General features: G+C 33.6%; 1 protein-coding gene across 1 annotated transcript in view; it reads left to right on the forward strand.

Annotated features, from left to right (window-relative positions):
• The window catches only part of CNTN1 (contactin 1), a 341,046-nt gene that overhangs the window by 278,476 nt on the left and 44,667 nt on the right, over positions 1 to 17,903 (forward strand). The window contains exons 19-21 of the mRNA XM_045801266.2: positions 7,143 to 7,213; positions 12,530 to 12,764; positions 15,215 to 15,318. Of these exons, the coding sequence (XP_045657222.1) occupies positions 7,143 to 7,213; positions 12,530 to 12,764; positions 15,215 to 15,318 (410 nt within the window). The remainder of the gene's footprint in view (positions 1 to 7,142; positions 7,214 to 12,529; positions 12,765 to 15,214; positions 15,319 to 17,903) is intronic.

Genomic DNA, 17,903 nt, shown 5'->3' on the forward strand with positions numbered 1-17,903 from the left:
TGTTTATGCCTAAGTAAACTTATTTTGGTTAAAAAACTATAGCATTCTTATTTCAAATATAGACCTTTTTTATTTTTTTAAAGATCTTATTCATTTATTCATGAGAGCCAGAGAGAGAGGCAGAGGGAGAAGCAGGCTCCTCGCAGAGCTGCATGTGGGACTCTATCCCAGGACCCTGGGATCACGACCTGAGCAGAAAGCAGACACTTAACCACCTGAGCCACCCAGGTGCCCTATAGGTCTTTTTTAAATCTCATTAAGCTTGATTAGCTTTCTGTGATCTCTCAACTAACATGATATAGAACTAAGACTTAATCTGAACACATTTTTTGAAGTACAAAATTCTTCATAGGGGAGGGAGGATACTTTCTCTGGCATTGATGATAGATGTAACCTTCCCCTCTCCTCCTCAGGAATTCAGATACCAACAATATCTTAATTATTTAATCTCAGAAAGTGACTGATTCAGTATACCTAGCTTGATCATCTGGAAAGAAATATTTCAAGATCTTTTTTTTTTTTAAACTCAAAGTAGAAATTATTAAACATGTTTTTAGGAATAACAACAAAAAGTGTCTAAGAGAAAGATTCAATCTGATTTTTGAATCTCAGTCTCTGAATATAATTTGTATTTACTATCATATTTAGAAGATACATGTTTTTTGACATACTTATCACCAACAATTTGTATGTAACTCTGAAGACTTTTCAAACTCAGGGTCTTCTTACCCTTAGAAATGCTGGGAAAAACTTGTTTTAGGTATCAAACCTAAAATGTTGGCAGGATTGTTTCTTTCAACCAACAAATTTTTGGTATCACCTTTTTTAAGCGTTGCCTTTTACATTGTATTTGCTCAAATGGTATTTTGTAAGTGAATTAATTCTGTAGTGTGCTTAGAATATAACTTCCTTTGAAAGCCTTCAAAGCCAAAACCAACAAACAGACCTACAAAGTGATAACAGTCTTGGTCCCAATGCCAGGTACAGCCCTCTAGTGATATAATGAGATGATTCATTCCTTTCTATTGTGAAAAAATAACTCCTGTAACTTCTAACACATTTGTTAATCTTTCATAAGAAAAATTGTAGGGTCTTGTATTAATCAACTTTATGGCTACCAGCATTTCAACACTTGCTATATATTATCAGACAGGGTGCTAAGCTTTCTATTTGCATTGCTCCACTTAACTCCCACAATAACTTCATGAAACTGGTATTATTATTCCTAATTTTACAGACAAGGAAGTTAAGATTACAACCTAGCTAATGTGAAGCAGAGCTGGGATTCAAATCCAGGGCTTTCTAATTCTAAAAGCTATGTTCCTAAACCACTAACTAAAAGGACAGTGTGCACTATTGAAGTTCCAGGACACTGGAACACTATTTCAGTAGAATTTTGGTGCCATCATTTAAAACCTTTGGTTAGAGGCAGATTATTTAACCTCTCTGAGCCTCGGTTTTCTCATTTCTAAATGGAAATCATTTATTCTATGATATTATTTTTTGTGATTAAAAAACATGTAAGGAAAGCAATTAGTACTTTTAGTGCATAATATTTGCGGAATAAAATTTATTTATTATGCTGCTAATTCTCATTTTAAACTTTAATATGCTAATAAGAAAACATTGTCTACTCTGTAATTGATCACCTCATTTGGCACTATATTTCCATTTTTTAAATAAGCCTAGAGAATCGTAATTTCATGGAATTTCTAATCGGCTTAGAGAAAGAATTTTATATATTTAATTACAATAAAATTCAACAGAATATCTCTTTAAATGTTGTTTTTCTTTTCATCCTGCTTTTTAAAAATTTAATATGCATAAAATTGGACATTTACATTGCTCATTCTTACCAAAAAAAAAATACTTTTTAAAACAAGGGGATGTTTGTCTTGTCATGTACCATTATAACAACTCTGTAAGAGATGCCAGCATATGTTATGTGGGATAAAGGCTGGTTCCCATTTGATGGAAAGGTTGCCCCTGCACCTCATTATGCTAATTGAAAGACACAACATTATCTAATGCAGCACATGCCCTTATCTGTCCAATTACTTAATGTTAAGATCGCATTGCACAGTTGCATATATTCTTTGGATTCAGACAAGTGCATTATAAAATGGATGGTCCCAAATGAAGAATTAGAAGATGTGTTTGTAATTCATTGTAACCCGTTTAATTTTGACTGTAAGAAAGAGATAACAAAAGCATCCTTCAAAGTAATGTGCCATTATAAGACATACCCCCATAGCTAATGGATCTGCAGGTGCAGTTGGTAAGTCGATATCCTAAAATGGTGCATCTGAGTTTGTTTTGACAGCTTTGGCATTTATTTGTGCCAGATCAATGTAAGAAGGAAAAGAGAAAAAAAAATAGTACAAGAATCAGCACTTTCATCCTTTGTATAGAGTTTTAATTTCATGTCTAATGAAGCTGTTCTGCTCTTTTATTTAGTTTTATTTTTAATTTTTAGCTGTATTTTATAAAATGAGAAATGGTGCTAAGAGCATAATTTGTAGCTAGCAAGGTACTGTTAAATTTAGTTGCTATCATTAGTAATAAAAGAGATAAATCTTTTTTAAAAAGTAGCAAGAAGTATAGGTTTTTCAGCCATGAGGAGGCCTGTGTTAAGCTTTAGCTTCTCTGCACATCAGCAGTGTGACCTGGTTAGAGCTAAGTCACTTCTTTTGGAATTCATTTGCCTTCCCTGTCAAAAGAGGATAATGCTACTTCTCTGTATACTTATTTCAAAGTGCTGATCTGAGTATCCAGTTAGGTGTAGTATGTAAAAATCATTTCTGTGTTCTAGATGCATCTTTTATTAAGCTCAGCGTCTTCATTCAGTCAGCAAACTCTCACAAATTGGGGATATTTAATACATTGAATTAAAACTGGTTGTGCATATTTACTTGTTGCTGTATTAAAGAAAATGCATCTTCAGGCCTGGAATCAAGATTCTATTTATGTTGCTATCTTTCATGCTACAAAGTTATTTGTAGAAGAAAAAGGGAGGAACAGGAAGGGTAAGATGGTGGTTCTGGCAGTTGGATATTCATAGAGGAGGATGAAAAGAAAAGCAGTGATCAAAGCCACAGTGATATTTGCACATTATAGATTTAGAAGAACCCATTATCAATTGTAGTTTGTTTTGTTTGAAAACAAAGTTCACATGTGCATTAAATTCTTTTATTTTTAATACACTGAGAGAGACTGACAAATAGTGCATAATTGGTTTGAGTCTTTCATAATAATTTTACTGTGCATTATGATTACTTCAGTTTGTAGCATTCTTTTCTGCCCATCCAGCGTTTCCTCAGGTGACTTATTTGTAGACTATCATTCTGTTGAGCAGTTAACAAATTTACTCTGTACCACCATTTAAAATTCCTGTTTAAGGGGCGCCTGGGTGGTACAGCGGTTAAGCATCTGCCTTCGGCTCAGGGCGTGATCCCGGCGTTATGGGATCGAGCCCCACATCAGGCTCCTCCCCTGGGAGCCTGCTTCTTCCTCTCCCACTCCCCCTGCTTGTGTTCCCTCTCTCGCTGGCTGTCTCTATCTCTGTCGAATAAATAAATAAAATCTTTAAAAAAAAAAAAAAAGGAACACATTTAAAATAAAATAAAATAAAATTCCTGTTTAAGATCAAAGCCTAGATTAATAAACAGACCTACAATTTCAGCTTGATAAGACCCTAAGACATGAGTATTTTTGTGAACTATCTTGGACCCTGTATGGTTTTTACCTGCTATGGAAAGAACATCAGTTTAACATGGTAGATGCATGAGGAATGTTAGCAATCTGCTCCACCAGCAGAACAGGAGATCATAAGCGTTACGAATAACTACTCTCATTTGAATATCCAAATATTATGCAGTTAATTTGATTTTGTCAACAACTAATCAGAAAGAGTATATATTTAAAAGTAGAATAAAAGCAGATGTTGGACATTAATGTGTACTTTAATTCCTTTCGTGTTCTAGAATCTAGAGCATTCCGTTTATAACCATTTGAATCTCTTCTTAAAAATTTGGTTTTAAATCACAGTGAAATTTTGATGCAAATTAAAGTGAAAGGTTACATTCATGGTAACATTATTCTGTAAAAATGGCTATACAAGTTAAGCAATAATTAATAAGAACTAAGTAGTCAACAGTTTATTTTGGGTCAGGGGCCTGTCTTCATATATTCCATGATTTTCACAGTTTAGAATTTGTTGTAAACCAATCTTTATACTGTTAAATAAAACACCAAAGCTCAAATAGGTGTTTATATATATGCAAATTATCTAAGCTTCCAAATCTAAAAGTAAAATTGTCTTTGTTTTTATAAACAAAGAATAATTATGGCATTGACTTAATTTTCTTTTTAAATAATTTTTAGTTCTGTGATTGAAATACAGAAGCACTCTTCTTCTTTTTTTTTTTTTTTTAAGATTTTATTTATTTATTCAACAGAGATAGAGACAGCCAGCGAGAGAGGGAACACAAGCAGGGGGAGTGGGAGAGGAAGAAGCAGGCTCCCAGCAGAGGAGCCTGATGTGGTGCTCGATCCCATAACACCAGGATCACGCCCTGAGCCGAAGGCAGACGCTTAACCGCTGTGCCACCCAGGCACCCCCAGAAGCACTCTTGTAAAGCTCATTAGGGAATCACTGTTAGACTGAACTCATGGCAGAAGGGCAAATATAAAAAACTCACTCTGTTTAACCTTTCCCAGTAAAATAATATATTGTTTATTCATGATTAATTCAATAATTTTGTATTTTTCCTAAGTATTTTATTAAAATCTTTTAAATGATTTATAGTTAAAAGGAAGTTTAGTTCACTGTTAAATTACTTTGGATCCAAAAGTTGAATAAGCCTGCCTTGTGCTTAGAGTGATTTACTTCCCTGAAAGAAATCATGATTTGCCCAAGTTTTCCTGATCACACAAGGCTGAATGCAAACATAGAGCACCTAGGTGCTCAGATTCTTGTCAGATATGTAGGTTATATTTCAATTCGACCTATGAAAAAAATGTCCCATAGCTGCTAAAGCTACAACTGAACATTCAAAGCTAAATGGAGGATATTAAGTCAATAATTAACCCAAGGTACGAAACATTCTATTAGGAAGTACAGTACCTTTATTACTGTATTAACATTATGAGCTCAGTGAATAATCTTTGAAGAGCAGGTCAATCTCGACTGACTTACTGAAGCATGTTAAAAGAGCTTAAAATAAACATTATGAAATGGAAAAAAAATATTCAATCTAACATAAACATATTCCATTTTTAGCTCTGTTCTAAATAAAGAGGCTAATATTGATTATAGTGAAAAGGATTACAGTGAAATGTTTTGGCAAATAATACTTCACCTGATGAAAGCAGTATTTGATTCAACAAATTACAGTATAATAAATTATTCTAGAGTTATTTTTGAAATTATTTGCCTGTGACCACAATACTTAGAGTTAAACACACAAAATTTGATTTATTCATTGATTATAAAACAGCATGTTCTTTGTTTCTTGTAGCATGTAGAGTTTTAACTTCAGAATATGAATTATGGGGTTTAAAGGGTTTCCAAGAGTTATTTTAATGTCCAGCCTTCTATATGCATTTTATCTAAAGTGGTACAATTATCTTTTAACACCTCTGTGCACTCAATTTTTATTTCTAACACTTATGTGGTGACAGTTGAATAGTAAAGTAAAATCTCTCAAATTCATATTAATTCTTAATCAGAAATGGAAATCATCATATGGTTTATAGACATAAAGAAACCCATACATGTTTATTTCTGTGCAATTAATGTGCATTATTCAACAAAGAATTTGCATGGTTAACATAGGGGAAGTTGTAAAGTATTTATTCTTGAATCACAATTATTTGTTGGGATCTGCAGCTTAGGGAATGGATGCATTGCTTTGAGCACTCTGAGGAAGGTGTGGCTATTTCCTATTGGGAAAGATCTGGGGAATCAAGGAATAACTCATCTTTCATATGTTCTTTAAAATGTTAACAGATCTGGGAATATCTCAGACTGAGCCACAACAGTTGTATGTAAAAACACAGACCATTCATGTAGCTGAGTAGCTGATCTCTAACTGCCTCCGGTGCAAGACAAACTATGCTTTATCTGTACAACTCCAGTTAGATGCAAATCCAATAAGACACAGCATACAATAAGATACAGGATGCAAATCTGATAAGATATAGTGACTATCCTGAAGAACTTTCAAGGAGAGAGAATAATGGGGAAAAAGCAAAAACAAAGAAGAGGCCATTGGACTTGGCAGTTGGAAGCAATTTTGTCATTTTTGAGAGAGTGATTTCAGTAATATAAAGAAGTAGAAAACAGATTATGGATTGTTAAGAAGTGGTTAGTGAGTGAAGTACAGAAAATAGCCATATATCAGTTCTTCTTTGCTGTTCAGTGACAGGAAAGTGATGACATGGAGGGTAAGTGGAAGGCAATATTACAGATAATTTTTAAAGATGGAGAGACTGCAGAGTAGAATCCAATAGAATGACTGAAAACTGAAGGATGGTATAAGAAGATAAGAGTATGGGAGAGTTGGAGTCCCTGATGTGGCAAGAATCTAGAAGAGATTTAGGAACTGGAAGTGAGTACCAGCAACGATATTAGATCTCTAATATTTCCAGATATTTTCAGGTAACATTATCCAATGTTAGTGAAGAGGCACTCTTTAACAGTTATTTGTAAATTAAAGCATAAAACTAACACCACAACAGTAAATTATTAGAAGGTCATATGGTTGAAAAGTAAGAGCTGTGAAATATTTTCCCAACAAAGGGGATCTAATCTTTCAAAATCATATTAAATGAAAGGACGGGGCGGGGGGGGGAAAGGATGTGTGTGGGAGGAGGACAAATTTGCTTTGTTACCCCTTGCTGAAGAAAATCCATACTCTCCTACGGCACTGAATCAATATTTGTCTTGGCAGTAAAACATATTATATACAGACTACAGCTGTTGTGAGCCATTGTTATTATAATGTGTGGATCCTGTGTGCAGCTTGTCTCTCCTAGTAAAAGAAAAGATTCATGGTTTTTGTAGTGAATAACTGTAGTACCAGAAAATAAATACATAACCTCATTTTTCATTGTTTCATTTGTTTGTTTGTTTGTTTCAGCACCTAATGTGGCTCCTTCAGATGTCGGAGGTGGGGGTGGAAGCAACAGAGAGCTGACCATAACATGGGTGGTAAGTATCAATAAGTTGCATATAGTAGAGGCTGCTTTACTGACACTTAATCTCAAATCCATTTTGTTTCCTGAAATAAATGGAAACAAAAGACATTGCCCAGGGTTAACTGTTTTTGTTTTGTTTAAATATAATAAGAAAAATTCTAATGGGCAATTAGGGAAATTATCAACAAGTAGAAGAAACTGTGAGTTCACCAGAGATTTCAATGTAGGGTTTTTTCTCCATCAAGTGAGTACAAAGAGAAATTGAAGTTTAAATGGAAAGTAATCCAATCTTATTCCACATATGGTTGTTATTTACATTCATTTGTTGATTTATATCTTAACTGAGTCAAACGCTTTCTAGTGAGTGTACATTGACCACGTTTATTCATGTCAAGATAGAATTAGAGGCCAAGGATATTGGCTGTCGATTTGTTTTCTTTTCATTACCATATCTACCACCTTTTCTTGATTTATTATAATTACCTGGAGAAAAGTAGGAATTTTGTGGTTTATATAGGAATAATATAAAAATTATTGCTGTTATTTTTGGTGAAACAAATTTTTTACAATGTGTTTTAATTTAAGTAAAATTAGAACTTTATTTTCTAAAAGAAAATTACAAAGGAATGCCCTTTATAACCATAAATGTAAAACTTAACAAAATGTTGGCAAATTAAATCCAGCAAAATACTAACAGAGTGATACATGATGATGAAGTAGTTTATCCCAGAAATGCAAAGATGGTTTCACATTCACAAATCAATTAATATTATTCATTATGTTGGCACACTAAAGGAATGAAACCATACAATCTTCTCAGTAGATCCTCATTCATAATTAAAACTTATTCATGATTTAAAAAAATTCTAAGTAAACTAGAAATAGAAGGAAATTTCCTACACCTAATAAAGGGTATTTATGAAAAATCTCACAGTTAATAAAAATGCTCAGTGGTGACAGGGTAAATGTTTTCCTTCTAAGTTTGGACACAGAGCAAAGATATCCCCTCTTAATGTTGTAATGGAGGCCCTAGCCAGTGAAATAGGGCAAGAAAATGAAATAAAGAACACAATGTGTGTTAGTGAAGAAAATTGTAAAGAACCTATAAGCAACTATTAGAACTAATAAGCACATTTTAAAATGTTGCAGTATACCTGGTCAATATTCTAAAGCCAGGGGTGCCTGGGTGGCACAGCGGTTAAGCGTCTGCCTTTGGCTCAGGGCGTGATCCCGGCGTTCTGGGATCGAGCCCCACATCAGGCTCCTCCACTATGAGCCTGCTTCTTCCTCTCCCACTCCCCCTGCCTGTGTTCCCTCTCTCGCTGGCTGTCTCTATCTCTGTCGAATAAATAAATAAAATCTTTAAAAAAAAAAAGTCTAAAGCCAATTGTTCTTTTATATTTTATTGGTTTGCTGCTAATAAAACTTAAAACAAAAACAAAAAAACAAAATTGCAAGATTTATACTACATGAATTCAGAATTTATTAAAGCTACATCAATTAAGACAGTGTGATACTGGCATAAGGACTGATAGATATCAATGAAATAGAGAGCCCAGAAATAGACTCACACTCATATAAACAATTAATTTGCAAAAAGGCACCAAAGCAATACATCAGGAGCAAAGAAAAACTTTTCAATGGAAGGTACTAGAATAATTGGATATTCAACTGGAAAATGTTTATCCAAAAGGAACCTGAATGTTCTTCAGCATTGTTTTTGTCCAATACACTGAACTGATGGACTAGTCCTTTTCTATTTACACATTAGTAACATATTATCAGTGAGTCAAAAATACTATTTATTATGGTAATATTTCTGCTGCAGGGGTACTATTTTTTTGTTTTGTAAAAATAATTTTTTAAGTTAGAAAGCAACAGGTTTTTAATTGATAGCTCCAGTATTAAAGTATAAAGTAAACAAAAATTACCCATGATCACACAACCCAGAAATCACCCAATTTGACATTTTGGGGTGGTCTTTCTAGTCTTCTACATATAAAGCCATAAAATTTGTGTAATGCATTTTTAAACTTAAAATTATTTTGCATGTAATTTTCTTTTTGTAAGACTTCTTGAGATTTTATAATTTTTATTACTTTTAATTTTTAATTATTATTATTATATTATATATTATATATTATATTATTTTGTTTTCATGGAATATGACAATATAACTTTCATGTCAACATATTTTCATGACATCTGTAATTGATTTTCAAAAGACAAATTTTAACTGTAAGCTTTATCCAACTTGCACTTCTAATAGACATTTATTTCTGGAGTATCTGCCAAACTCATAATGACTTTTATTCTGTGGAAATTGTTCATTCCACTATCCCCTATCCAAAATGTAACTTTACTTAAGGGGGAGAAAGAAAGAAAGAAAGAAAGAAAGAAAGAAAGAAAGAAAGAAAGAAAGAAAGAAAGAAAGAAAGAAAGAAAGGAAGAAAGGAAGAAAGGAAGAAAGAAGAGAAAGAAAGAAAGAAAGAAAAAGAAAGAAAGAAAGAAAAAGAAAGAAAGAAAGAAAGAAATGCACAATGCACAAGCAAGAATAAATTACTAAAATTATTATTTTTTTCTTTTTTTTTTTTTTTAAAGATTTTATTTATTTATTCGACAGAGATAGAGACAGCCAGCGAGAGAGGGAACACAAGCAGGGGGAGTGGGAGAGGAAGAAGCAGGCTCATAGCGGAAGAGCCTGATATGGGGCTCAATCCCATAACACCAGGATCACGCCCTGAGCTGAAGGCAGGCGCTTAACCGCTGTGCCACCCAGGCGCCCCTAAAATTATTATTTTTTTCTTAAATGCATGTCAGATTTTACCTGGCTTGCTATGGCTTACTGTGAAGTTCCTATGCAAAAATAGATCCTGGATGTTAAGGGATCCATTGGCCTAAAAGATTAAACAAACATTCTGATTGCAGTTGTTTTGCGCTCATCGTGGTATGGTAACCCAATTTTAATTTATAACATTTTCTCTGGACATTCAAACCCCAAACACTTAGTTAAAAAAAAACTTCTGTATCGGCACCTGTTTGTTTGTTTGTTTGTTTGCTTGTTTTGAGAGATAGAGCACACACATGCATGCGTGTGCAAGAGCAGGGAGAAGGCAGGCGTGGGGAGAGGTAGAAGGAGAGAAAGAATCTTAAGCAGGCTCTATGCCCAGTGCAGAGCCCATTGCCAGCTCCATCTCAAGACCCTGAGATCATGACCTGAGCTGAAATCAGAGTTGGTGGTTCAACAGACCGTCTGAGCCACCCAAGTACCCTCAGCACCTGTTTGTAAATTGGAGTTTGCTTTTGCACTTGAAACTTACTTTGATCACCATTGTAATCTATTATACATATATCTGTCTCAGAAGTCACTTAAGGGACTTGTTATTGAAGCATCCAAAACATGTTGTTAATTTTTTATGACCCATAGAGGAGTTCTGTGTCAGAGACTCTAATGTCTAAAAAACAATGCATTTCAGCTGGATATTTGAAGTGAGAGATTGGTGGTAGAGAAGGCTGTGATAGTACAAACTTGTCTGAATTAGTTGACATTTACTTAGGTAACATGTTTATATAGCTCCATGTACCCATTAAATATTTTTAGTGTTTAATCACTGCAGATAATCAAAGAGCACAACCTAGGCTCCAAAGGATTTTGAGAAGTGCAGAAAAAATAACAGGTTTTAATCTTTGTAAAAATCAAATTGATTTCTATAAGTGGAGATTTAGTAAAAATTGACTTCACTCAGTGCTTTGTAGTCATATCTTATTCTTGGCATTTAAGTTACATTCTTAAATAAGATTTAGAAATAAAATGTTGAATCTCAACTTATTTAATTTGTAAGTTTTAGTGTCAGTGTAACATACGTAAGTGCAGTTATTAGGAAAATTAGAATGCTTTACTCTTTTATATGTGGCTTGATTTTTTTTTAACTCAGTAGGTATCTGTTTCAGAATAAGATGGGGAACTTATCAAAAATTCATAATTAGAAAGCCTATTCTAAAAATTTTAAATCAAGTCTCTGGGGATATATAGCCTGAGAATAATTATTTTTTTCCCAGTTTTATTTTTATTTGAATTTTTTTCCCACTCTCATTAGGGTTTGAAAACTCTGTAGCTGATCCTGGTATACTCTAAATTGCAAAAACTAGGGTGATAACTATCAATAAGAAAAATATTTAAACTACTGTAGAAACATATTTTCTAATAATGTAAAAAAAATCAAAATTTGTGCATCCTTGGGATGATGCTTTAGGATTTACATTTCTATACCATCATGTTTAACATAAGTAAATTCCAGCAACTTTACTTCAAGATTTACTTGAAGTATATTTACTTCAAGATTTTTCCTCACGATAACTTAACTTTGATTTTTCCAGTGAAAAAGTAAATATGTAATTTGCCTATTTATCTTTCTGACTAAAAAAGACTAAACGATGAGTGTTTACTAGAACTAGCTTTGCCATTATTTATAAATAATGAATTGTTAAAACTGACGTGAACTTCTTTATTGGGTAGTTGACATGTATAATAATAAGAAACTCAGAAAACAGTGCGAGACAGAGCACTTTCTTCAGTACCGTGTCAGACAGGGGCCCCCAGCCAGCCTGCTACAAATGAGGGCAGTTATCATCTCTTCCTTCACCTTTTCTCTTTTTCCTTCTGACCAGTTTCCACTGTTTCATTATAAGACAGATATTCTAGAGTCTTGTCTAACTCTCTTACCATTGTATTTCAACTCTAAAGAAATTAATTTACTCATCCATTAATATTTCTTGAGGCTTTGTTCTAGGTTCTAGGGATAAAGATAAATGAAATTCACAGAAACTCTGACGTCATGAAACATATTCTAGTAATTGAGAGAGAAAATGACGTGGATAAGTAAGTCTAATATACAGTGTGGATCATGGTAGTGTTAGAAGAAAATAAAGCAGGGAGGTGGGATATGGGATATTGTGGAAAGAGTCTTGAAATGGCAGATTCTGTGGACAGGGACAAGTAAACGATTTTTACCTCAAGAAAGTGAGGGAAGGGGCCTTCTGTTGTATGGAAGCTCATCCTAGGCAGAAGGCGTTGAATTTAAAAAGGCCCAGAGAGGGAGCACCCCCTGAGATATTCTAAGAAGAGCATCCTTGGTAAGTGAAGTCATCACTTGTTTGAACATGTTTTCGCCCTGGCATTTTCAGGCAGCACGAATTTAGGAAAACGTTTTTTTAAAGTACATTTTAAAAAAGAATATGCTTCCCTGTGTATCGTTATTATTATTTGCATTGAATTTCCCTCTACTAACTGTATTGTTTAAACCTATTTAACATTTCAATTTCTATGTAGCCTTTGTCAAGAGAATACCACTACGGCAACAATTTTGGTTACATAGTGGCATTTAAGCCCTTTGATGGGGAAGAATGGAAAAAAGTTACAGTTACTAATCCAGATACTGGCCGCTATGTCCATAAAGATGAGACCATGCGCCCGTCTACTGCATTTCAAGTTAAAGTTAAGGCCTTTAACAACAAAGGAGATGGACCTTACAGCCTCACAGCAGTCATTAATTCAGCACAAGATGGTAAGTAAAAGAAAGCCCTTAGTAATATGATGAAGGAGGGGAGAAGCCTAATCCATTGGTAGTCATTTTGTTTGCTGCCTCTTGTAACTTACTAAGATCTTTTCATAGTACTAGGCATTTAGTAATTGAGTATTACTTTAATCCAAATGAAAATGTCACTCTGTCCATTTAAAGACAAGAATGCTTCCAAAATCGTTTTCATCGTTTAGATCATGTCCATGATAGTTAGGAAACCTCCACTAAAATAATTGGCCTAGACAGCTGTTCCCGGCCTCTTGATTTTAATGTGGAAGTCAGAAATTCTCCATACTTGATTGGAACCTCGGTGTGTCTGTGCGTTCACAACATTCACCGCTTATACATTACTTAACATAACTATTTTTGGCAGTAAAATTTCCCCTTTTTAACAGCAAAATTGTGTAATTACAGCATTTATGTAACTTTTTGGTCATTTGTAATGCTGAAATTTTATTAAAGGGAATCTACATAATTCTATAACAAAGGAGTCAGAAAAGCAGTTGAACTTTTTTCTTGGAAAAGGCAAAATTTGTCTGGAAGACTATTTAGGGGGTAAATATATAGATACTGGCTCTGTTTTTCTAGAAACTTTAACTGATCTGAGCATGCTCCTAAAGGACTCTATAGATCTATGCTAAATAATATATAGCTTTAGATTACACATAATGACATTGATTTCTGTGATTTCTATTTAAGCTACTGTGCTTTTTATTATGATTTTCCTATTTAAAGAAAGATAAGACCTCCCTATTTTTTTAAGATCTCTTCATTATATCTCCATATTCATGGGCACTGTGTAATTATTAATGGCTAGAAAAGCAAATAGGGATTTCTTTGCCTTCTGACCTAATACATTTGTCCTTGGCCAAGTTCTCTTTGCACATGTACAAGAAGCACAAATAGAAGAGTGTGAAGAGAAAAACACTCTATTCATTTACCGTTTGCACTATTTTTACTTCAAAATAAACAATTAGCTATCCCATAGAACTCATATATACTCTCCAGTCATGGAGTTACTAGTTTTCATATTCATTAAAAATTTAATGTGCATTCAAATTATGCCATGGTCTTTATTGACAACACACACATGAAAGGAACCCTATATGTATATATGAATATATATGTGTGTAGGTACACACACACACACACACTTTTTAAGTTAGTTAACTAAATATATAGAAAGAATAAAAATAGAAATTATTTAAGTTTATAATCAATTCAGGACTTTTTAGTCCCAAGTAATAAATCTTACATTCTCTGTGCTTATTCTGATTCAGCGGAAATACGATAACTTGACTCAATGTTACCAGTTTGAACAATGTGAGTACATCTCACGGAGGAAATGAAAGTAAAAAGCATTTTACAAGTTATCTTCTCACCCAATATCAATTTTTTATTGTTTTATTTGATGCTAAAGTAGTCAGGCGAAAGGCCATGCTTGTCATCTCTTTAGTCATGGCCATCTGCATTTAAATATATTTCTTTCCTAAATGTTTCATGGGTCTCATAAAACCTGCATGTGCTGAAACTTGTATAAGTGTTCATCTTCTCTTTTACTGCTAAGAAATCAATCATAGTGCTACACGTTTACCTTGATTTAGAAAGGCAAGAGTGCTCATGTGCAGGACATTTTTAACATAAAAGAGGATTATGGCTTGTTAATAAAAGACAATAAAAATTGATCATTCTTGCTTAAAGATTTTCTTAGTTTCTTTGTGTAATTTTCACAGGGATGTAAATTACTTTTTTTCACTGAACAGAGGCCTTTTTGATACATACTTGACTTGATGCCCAGTTGGAAGATTAGACTTATAAAAGCTTTGCTGAGCCCAAAAAGCAGTGGATGTCACAACTTGCTTCTAAACCCAAAAAACTGTGCATAAAAGAGAAAGAAGAAAGTATCTCTACATAGTATCTTTAGCTCATGTAAATACAAAGTATGAGAAAATTGAAAATTAATTGTAATGAACAATGTTTTATAATTAACACCAAATTTCCTATTTTTGATGATGTAGTTGACAAGCTAATAATAATAATTTAATCTACATCCATGGGCTTTCTTAAGCAGATTAGTTGGAAGAAATGCAAAAAAGAATTAGTACAGTTCTTGCTCACAGATATTGGAGAAATCCATGAAGCTTTCCATATTTTTTTAAAAGTGTGTCTGTATATGGGTATGTACAAGTGTATAAGTCTATAGTAACATTCCTGTAGATGTGTGCATATATCATTGATGACCATGAAATAAAGTAATAGTGGTAAAACTGGAGAAAAAGATAATAAAATTGTTGGACTTATTTTATTTTACAAATATGAAAACTACTTGAAAATATTAAAATACAGTTTAATCTATTCATTCAGCGAATGGTGCTATTTGAATTTTGTTATATAAGCATCTTATTTAAAAATATAATGTTCTCATCAAATTTCAGCTCCCAGTGAAGCCCCAACAGAAGTAGGTGTAAAAGTCTTATCATCTTCTGAAATATCTGTTCATTGGGAGCATGTTGTAGAAAAAATTGTGGAAAGCTATCAGGTGAGTTCAATTCTTATCAAACTATATACATTTATTCATAAGTATATTAGCATAAGTTTTCAAATATGTTACATCTTTCAGTCTTCTGTAGCCATTGATTTATGTGGCAACCAACACTATAATCTGTTTTTAATATGTTAGGCATTTATGAGCTAATTGTGAAGAGTAAGGCAGAGGTTCCTAACTGACTTACCCAGGAGAGAAGTAGAGTCCTGTGCATTCACAAACAGCCAAAATAAAAATGAAGGTAATAACACTCATGGTTAGACAAGACCTTTTGAGACATTCTCATAAAATGCTGGTGAATTTTAAGTTTTTTGGAAATCATTTAGGTAATTTATAAAAGCATCCTTAAAATGTTTATTCTATTTGTCTCAATAGTTCCACTTCTAAAAGTCCCTATAAAGAAAGTAACTATAAAATATGCCAAATATGTGTCTCATAAAATAGACATATATTTTCATAAGGGATCCTTCATAACATCACAAATATGTGATCTTATGAAGGTAGAAAATTGGTAACATTCAAAATATCCCAAAGAAAACTTCCCTTGATTGGAGTCTTTAAAGACCAGTAGGAATAACCAGATAGAAGGGGGAGGATTTGTATTAAAGGGAAAAAGACCTGGAAAATGGAAGCTGGAATGATAGTTGGGGTCTTTAATACGATGCTAGCAAAATTTAGATGTGATTATGCAGGGGAAGTGAAATCATCTGGTATTTCTAAGCACAAAGAGTGAAAAGTAAGAAGAATTGGCATCGTCCTGTCTTTGCAGATGAGCAAATGGATGCCAGAGATTCAACAACTTGCCTCAGCACAAATTAAGTGTCAAAGCAGTATCTAAAACTCAGCGTTTCTGAGTCACAGTTCAGGGCTTTATGCCAAACCACACATTCCTGCCTGTTTTAGGCAGTGAATGGACAGTGAGGGCCCTTCTGAAGCCACAGGCAGTGAGCTGCCCACCCAATCAGCTAGCCCTCTCAATTCTGGTGCTCTCCCTTCTTCATCTGTCCATGAAATATTAGCTCCTCTGGGGCAGGATTTTGTCTGCTTTCCTCTCAGTGCCAAGAACAGTGCTGGGCACAGAGTAAACACTAAACAGATACTGAGGGCTGATAGTGATACTCAAGTATGATCAAATCAAGTGTTACAATCTGACCTTCTTAAAGCCATGTTTCTGAGATGTAACCACAAAACCAACCCGAGGTTTAAGTGTTAAACATGTAAAATAACAGGAAGCTTTTTTTTTTTTTTTTTTACTGTAGGTTATGTATGATTTGGGTACGTCTCAAACTGTCTTCAGATAATCTTTACAAGGGTTCAGCTGAAGTTATTATGAAAAGAGTGAAATGGTAGGAGTGAACTAGAAAGACCCAATATTCGTAACTTATTAATTGAAATTAGATTTACAGCTAGTAGAAAAGGAATGGGAAAAACAGAGAAATTCACGAGCTGTTACAAACCCCTGTGATAAGCAATTTCAAGGTTTCTTGGGAGAAGACATCAATATTTGGAGTCATCTTTTGGACCGTAGCATTTTTTCTTATTTCATATTATTCATTTTTAACTAATAAAAAAGAGAAAAAAAGATCATTTAATATATAACTCACTGAATTAAAATGCTAAATATGTATTTTGCTTTTTAAAAAACATTGGCTTTGCCTAAGAATTACGTATTGACTATTTTATGACTTCCAACAAACAGAGAACAAAGGAAATATGAGGTGGGAAGCAATACTAATAACCAGAATATACGTTTTTTTTTAATTGGAAGTAAGCATCAAATAATGATTTTTAACTAAATAGTCAGCAAAAAATTTTTAGCAGACAATATTTTCTCAGATGATAATTTTCAAGGAAAAAATGTATGCCACTGAGAAATTTAGTTTCACAGATATCTGACATTTTGCAACTCCATAGTAAGTAGAAACTGAGCAGATACAGGTTGATATCTCATCTCTATCACTGAGGAATTTGGTACAAAACTTATTTGAAATTTCTGAGCTTTGGTTTTCTCACCTGGAAAGCTGGAGAGAGAGTAATCATGCCTCATAGAACTGTTGTGTGGAATGAAATGGAAGCATGGAATGCTTTTCCCTATTCTCTGTCATTGGATATTGGAAGACAATGATGAGGATGATGATGACAGTGATGAAGATGATGATGATAATATTAATGATAAGAATAATAACATTTGTTGAGTCCTTACTATAAAACAGTTAAGCTTATTGTATTGAAAGTACATGATCCTAGGGAATAGACGCTATTATCATCCCTGTTTTAAAGATGAAGAATTTGAAGTTTAGAAACATTTGACTGGGTAATAACTGGCATAACCAGATTTGAACCTAGGTCTCGCCTCTCCAAGTAAATTAAAAATATTGGAAGTAAATCACAAAATTATTGTTTCCATTTGTTCTTTCTTAAAAACCTTTTGACTCTTTGACACGGAACAGTGAATATTGAAGAGACAAGCTTGAAAGCTTAAAAGAGAGTATCTGTAACGTTTCTTCTTCTTTAAGAAAATGCCCCTGTGAGAGAGGAGGGTGTTGCTTGACTGAGTATAATGTGGTTATTGTTTCTAT

The sequence above is a fragment of the Ursus americanus genome, chromosome 25, assembly GCF_024610735.1.
Source record: "Ursus americanus isolate L20-20 chromosome 25, mUrsAme1.1.p, whole genome shotgun sequence".
NCBI lineage: Eukaryota > Metazoa > Chordata > Mammalia > Carnivora > Ursidae > Ursus > Ursus americanus.